Source organism: Sinocyclocheilus anshuiensis, unplaced genomic scaffold (genome assembly GCF_001515605.1).
Source record: "Sinocyclocheilus anshuiensis isolate Anshui unplaced genomic scaffold, SAMN03320099.WGS_v1.1 scaffold431, whole genome shotgun sequence".
In the NCBI taxonomy this organism is placed as follows: domain Eukaryota; kingdom Metazoa; phylum Chordata; class Actinopteri; order Cypriniformes; family Cyprinidae; genus Sinocyclocheilus; species Sinocyclocheilus anshuiensis.
Genome location: NW_015551065.1, coordinates 1,317,783 through 1,324,787, shown reverse-complemented (window position 1 = coordinate 1,324,787; position 7,005 = coordinate 1,317,783). Strand labels below are relative to the sequence as shown.

Sequence of the window (7,005 nt, the reverse complement as noted above, 5' to 3'; positions counted from 1 at the left end):
AATATATGAATGCATTTATGTACTTTCTGAAAGCTCAAAGCTCAAGGTCATTTATAATTAATGCAAAATAACCAACAAATAACACAAACAATAAAATCAATATGCCATCTGGATTGCCATGTGCAGGCAATGTGAAAAGGTCATGTGACAATAATGTAGCATACTGTATTGCAAGCATTTACCAAGAAAAAAAAAAAAACTCCTTTCACTTCTATTTTTAATAAAGCATACAGACAAGCAGGATAGCCCAGAATATGAACGTAACCCGGTAAATTGAATTGCACTTTAAGAGTATCCCTCATAGAAAGAAAATGCTTAATTAATGGACTAAGATAGTGGTATAAAAAGGCCAAATTCGGTATACAGTTTATTAATAAATTATACATGAAAGTAGGTAAGAACAGAAGCATTTTCCTCCCATAAAGAAAATGCGGTAAAATAACGGTCGCCTAAAAAAACTCACGCTGGGGGCTCAGCTAGAATATTTTAAACTAAAGGGCGAAAGGGTTAATATAATAAATAAAGCAATAAATGATGGCAAAACGAAGTTATACTTGTAGATTCAAAACTAAAATCGCCAGTAGGTGGCGGCAAGTCACTGTCTAATGAGCAAGGCGAAGCATTCATTCATTCAGTAACTAAGCAAATGGTTGTAGTTATGAAAGGGCTATTAATCAGTTCCGATTATCAGTACTCTCCGAATCATTCAAAGCTGCAGATTCATTCACCAACAATTTCGTTGGAACTATTATTTCCTTGTAAATTATAACAAACAAGATTGACAATATTGTGTTTAAAATGTAGGCTACATTTAAAATGTAAAATGTACACTTAATATTGCCTTTTTTGTTGAACTGTTATATAAAATCAATGTCACATTTGCAGTCTTTTGGATATTCAGGGAAAATTGCATTCTCGTAGGTTTCAGAGCGAAATAAGAACGTAACAGTGCTCGCTTTATAAAATTTCTAATAATCTTTTATATGATTTAATCTTCAAACTGCTAGCACTTTGCAATCTCGAATTATGCCCTATTGTAAGTGACGGAGTATTTTATGTTTCAGCGATTTGATCGCGCCGGCGCCTCATGCGCACATATATTCATGCAAACGGCCTGTTCATTATTAAAATAAAACACAGAATCACCAATACAGATCAAATGTTACACAGTCAATTTAAATAATCTGTATTGTAGTCTGTGCCGTACAGCGTGAGCTATTTGGATTTGTGCTGAATGAGAGCGGTACGTGAGCCCATACTTTCGGTTTCACTTTAAATTATGTTTTGGCTTCTTTATAGCTATTCTGGGCTTGTCTGCTTTCCTGTGCATATTATGCAATATACCTATTATACCTATACCTAATATACCTATATTATAGCCTATACCGTCTTCGTCCATTAGCCTCCCTTAAGCGTTTTCTATAGCCAAACGGGTTTAAATGGGGGAGAAACGTTGCATTTTGGCTATCTGCTTTACTGATAGTAATGCTATTAATGAGGTCATTAATATTACAATTGTTATTAGTATTAATAATATTTATTAGGCCTAATACCGAATTGGGCCTCCAGTGTCACTGTTATAGTAGCCTACATTAAGCCACATTAAGTGTTTTAGAATGTCCCAAAACCGTGCCTTAAACTATAAGCAAAGCTGACTGTATTTGAACTTGAGTCCAAGTTTAAAATAAAACTCTATGAACTGCTCCATTATGAACGTACGAGCTGTATGAACCACTAACTTACAAGCTGTAAACAGGAAGTGTTTGTCCGAAAACTGGTTTTGCGAGGGAACGCAAATATCTTTGCGAGAGAACGCAAAAGTTTTGCGAGAGAACACAAAAAAAAATTTCCTCCCACCCCGAATTTTTTTTCCACCACCGTGTCCCTTTAGGGGCTCCGTAGATTTGTCTTTTTTAGGTTCATTGGTAGTAAATAAATAAAATAAAAATAAATACATTTTTAAAAAGAACAAAGAAATGCGATGACACAAGTTATACTTGTCAGAGCAGGGTCTAGAAGCTTTCTTCAGTATAGGCATTGGTTTCAGCAATCTATGCCTGCAAGAGAATTGGGCTACGTCCACACGAAGCCAGAGCTTTCCCTATCCGATCTTTTTTTCCCCCTCATCTCAAGAAATATCTGCGTCCACACAAAACCACGAAACTGACACAAAACAATGTAGTATACATGCCAGACCAGTATGTGGCGCTGTAATTCTGCCACAGTGACACACTAAAAATGGAGAAGATGACTTGGACTATGCGCATAAACCTTTCGGCCGGTATACAAACGAACATGGAACAATACATTTATTAATCTGTGTTAATGTTAGTTAATAAAAAGACAACTGTTCAGTGTTTGTTCATGTTTTTGTTGCTGTTACGTGACGTAGCGGTGTCTGGCGTCTCCGTGTGGACGGGGCCTTAGTTGTTTATTGCATAAATATTAAGTATGTCCTGGATGGCGCAAAACAGTGGTTTTTAAAAATCGGAGAAAGGATAGAAGACCTATGCAAACCAGTGTGCTTCCTAAATTGAGTCCATATCTTAACTGAGTGGGATACTACTAAATTTGAACTAAAATTGGCAGGTAAAGGTAATTGAGAGAATATAACAGAGTTCAGAGAGAGGCGCGCTGAGGACTGTTCTAGGTAAGCCCAACAAGGGAGTTCAGAATTTATATTGTTCCTCCAATATAACATTTTTTGGATATTGCAAGCCCAATAATAGTGTAAAAAATTTGGGAGTTCCAATTTTAGGGAGCTGCAAACTTGTTTTCTTAATTCGAACTGGCCTATTTCCCCATAAAAAAATAAGTGATACGTTTGTCCAAATCCATAAAACACTTTTTCTTAAGGTAAATTGGAATATGTTGAAATAAGTACAAAAACTTGGGAAGAACAGTCATCTTGATTAGGCTTATACACCCAGCAAGAGAAAAAGGGAGGTTAGCCCAGCGTTCCATGTCAGATTCACAATTTTTAATTGGGTTAAACAAATCAATTTTGCTTGGTTGGAACAGCAGCTACGCTAACTATGTCTCTATTTGTTTCTCTGTTTTTGCCACGGGATGCGTCTTTTCAGCCAGGCTTTTGGCTGCTATATTTTTTTATGAACCACCAGATGGCGCTGTTTTCGAGACGCTCGAAGCTTTGCATCTTTTCCCGAAACAGTCAGAGGAAAGCCTCAGTGCTTCACGAGGCTTCATTTGCCCATCCCTACCCCCTACATATTTCATTGTGCGTGACATGATTTACATACAGCGTGTCTTCTCCAGGTCGTGCTCAGGTTGTTCATAAAAGCCGAAATGTGGCCAGATGTCGGCTTTTAAAGTATTTGGAGCATTTTTAATTACTCGCACTCGCCTCCCTCAGCCATTAGGCATGTTCGATTTGAAGCAGCGCTGCGCTGGATGAGTGTATGACATCAACCGCGAAAGCATAAGTCTGCTCTCTTATCGCTCTCGCAGTACTTGGTCATACACTGATCATTCTGCGCATCGGCGCTTCAAGCCAAACGCGCCTAATGTACGCTACCGCAACAAAGAACGTATGCGACAAATGACGTCAGAAAAGCGTCAGTACGTTATAATCGGTTATGGTCCATTACTGAACCGATACCGAATCGTCCTCGTCTGCATCGCGATGCATCGAAGAAACTTTTAATTTTGACACCCCTAATGTGCATGGTTGAATTTATTCGGTAAATGTGTTTAAAAAGTTTATTCTACTCAATTGTGTGCATACGTTTTTATGTGCATTTTTAGAATTTATGCGCATCTTGGCGTTTCCATCCAGCGGTTTTTTATGTGATATTCCAAAATGCGCATAAAAATAGATAGATGGAAGATAGTGATATGTGCCTGTAAAGCGGCATTAGTTACATTCAGTGGCGGCTCGTCGGGGGAGGCAGGGGAGGCACAGCCTCCCCATAATTTTGAGGTGAAAATGGGAGGAGGACGATTTAATGTTAATAAAATTCACAATTCATTTCAGTTCATGTCTCAGAATGTGTATTTTTTGTTTGTAATTTCACAGTTGTAATATCGTAACATGAAAGCGCCGCTTTTCTAACGCGAATGTGCTGATGTAATTGCAACCGCTAATGATAGAGAAGGGGAGGGGGAGGCCGAGCGAGCGCTGAGCTCTCGTGCCTCCGTTGGTAAAAAAAATTAGCCAATCGCAGGGATCCCAGACCAATACAATTAGTGTGCCTCCTCTATTTTAAAACCCACGAGCCGCCACTGGTTACATTTACATAAGTACACAATTTGGAACAAATTACTGGTTTTATTATTAGTATTTTACCAATATTCAAAATATTCAAAAGTTTACAAAACGACATTGAAGATTTTTGTACCTCTATTGGTAGGGAGTTGAAGGCAGTGACGAAGTGATCTGCAGCAGTTGAGATGCCCACTAAAGCAGCTGTCTTCTCTGGCCGTGCAAGAGCAGCTAGCAACATCAGCCACCCACCCATGCTGGAGCCCACCAGAATCTTGAGCACGAAAGAGAAACTCAATTTAAGTAAAAAGGGGAAAAATAAAAATAAAAAGGTCCTTTAACAAACACTTGTCAGAACCTTTCTATAGTGGAAAAACAGCAATGTGAACATGGGATACTGGTCATATCAGTCCTGTGCTATGGACAGTTGATCTAAAATAAAGGCAAACATGTCATTTTCTATCAGATATAAAGTTTAGACATTCCCCCGATTACTCATGCTGAAATAGGGACAAAAATGACAAAATAAACATGGAATCTGACTGCTTCCTGTAGACATCATCTCATGGCAAAATAAGTCTAGGCTAGAGTTGATTTTACTTTGCTTATGTATATCATTTGATTAATTTGTATTCAATTAATTGAAGGGATATTTGTGTAAAACAATATTAGGTAAAATTTAATTTTTCAATTTAAAGTAAAATTCTATTTGTCCAGACTATCCAGTGTTGTCATGCTGTTAATCCACTCACCTGTGGCCCCTCTACTAGTTCATCCAGTACATACAGGACGTCTTTCTTCCAGGCACCAATGCTGTAGTTACCCATTTCCCCTTCAGATGACCCACAGCCAGAATAGTCAAACCTAGAGGAAGTACATTTATCACAACAGCAAGAGAGTTAAAATGTCAAGAAGATACTAGTAGCTATTATACAGAATTCATCTGTATACTGTATTCATTCAATCGCATCTTGGCATTTCCATCCAGCGTTTTTTTAATGCGATATTCCAAAATGTGCATAAAAATAGGTGGATGGAAACATAGCTACTGTACACTGATTATAGTGACACTGTAATAATTTCATACATTTTATTTCCACTTCTGGTCCACCGGGATGCAATTCCCATTCCTGACAATAAATGGTTATGTAAGTTTTTCTACCAATATTTAAAGGGGTGGTTGATTTTTGACTTTTTTCCGAAGGCTTGATTGTGTTTATGGGGAGCAGTGTAACGTGTTCATGTTTCATTTAAAAATAAATAAATAAATGCATTATTTTCACATATTTTACATTTATTCTATACCGTTTCTGTTCTCATCAAAATGGTCTGTTGAGTACCTGGTTCAATGAAGCCCCTCCCTCAGAAATACGCAGTCGGGCTCAGATTGGTTAGCTTGTCCTTTGTGTTGTGATTCGCCAAACGGCCTAGTGCATGTTGTCTGGAAATGTCATGCCCCCTTACCATTACGGATAGTTGCATGCTCCCAGGGGCAGTATTTATGTAAACATCGGGGTTAGTGATGTCACAAACCCAGGAAGAAGCTCAATGTAGTCCCTACCAGCCTTTTTTGTAGTCCTTAAACTGCGATTTCTCTAAAAGAAAATATCTCACTTTGCATTGAACTTTGAGTGTTGTAACTTTGCAGACATTGTTTATGCTCTAACAGCAACAATACACACTAACTAAAGTTAAAAAAGGGAAATCATAATCAACCACCCCTTTAAAAAAAATGTGTTACAGATTCAGTCTTAGGGTCAGTAAGTGAATTAATATTGTAATTTTTGTCATAATACAGTGCCACCCACTAATATTGGCACCCTTGGTAAATATAAGCAAAGGCGGCTATGAAAATAAATCTGCATCATTTATCTTTTTGATCTTTCATTCAAAAAATTCACAAAATTCTAAACTTTCATTGAAGTAAAACAATTGAAAGTGGGGGGAAACTCACATTATGAAATAAATGTTTTTCTCCAATGCATGTTGGCTACCATTATTGGCACTAGTGGTCGACCGATATATCGCCAAGGCCGATATATTGGCATTTTTTAAATATCGGCATCGGCCGGTAAGTTTTCCTGTTTGGCCGATGCATTCTAGGCGGGACTTTTATTTTGGCAGCGCCTGAGCACACAGTGCTTACATTCTCCCTCTTATTCGCTGTTGTCGTTCAGTTCTGTCTAATATGGATTATCTAATACGTCTGTCTAATAATCAGATAGAACGGTTTAACAAAGGAATTAGAAAGTATACAAAAAGTATTATAATGATTGCTTTTATATTATTAGTAATAGATAGTAATTTCTATACATAGTATTAGTAATTTCTTGTTTGCCGTCAGCATTCAGCAAATGCATATTTATATCATTTAAACAAATCTTTGAATGTCTAATGCACATCTAATTTCAAAAACCTTGCAAACTTAGTCGAATCCAGCTGTGAGATCTTGTGAAGTGTGCATTTGTATCCTGCATGATTGCGTGTTCTCTGCGTGACGGTCGATCCGTGCGAATGGAATGCGGACAGAAAGAGAGTTCAGCTTCACTGGAGACGCGCGATGACAAACTTTAAAGGGGTCATAGGATGCTACATGCACTTTTACAAGTTGCTTGAACTGAAATGTGTGTTGGCAGTGTGTGTACACAACCACCCTATAATGATAAAAATCCACCCAGTGTTTTTTTTTTAAATCTGGTTAAATGTTTTCCCCAGATCTCAGATGCCTGTCTGTGTGACGTCACACAGACAGGCCCCTCCCACGATAGTTGATTGACAGTAGC

At 37.9% G+C, this 7,005-nt stretch overlaps 1 protein-coding gene across 2 annotated transcripts in view; it reads right to left on the bottom strand.

The window, feature by feature from the left end:
• The window catches only part of abhd10a (abhydrolase domain containing 10, depalmitoylase a), an 18,667-nt gene that overhangs the window by 2,499 nt on the left and 9,163 nt on the right, over nucleotides 1–7,005 (bottom strand). For both annotated transcript variants that reach the window (XM_016451977.1, XM_016451978.1), the window contains exons 3-4: nucleotides 4,975–5,086; nucleotides 4,359–4,496 (exon numbers count right to left, since the gene is read on the bottom strand). In XM_016451977.1, the coding sequence (XP_016307463.1) occupies nucleotides 4,359–4,496; nucleotides 4,975–5,086 (250 nt within the window). The remainder of the gene's footprint in view (nucleotides 1–4,358; nucleotides 4,497–4,974; nucleotides 5,087–7,005) is intronic.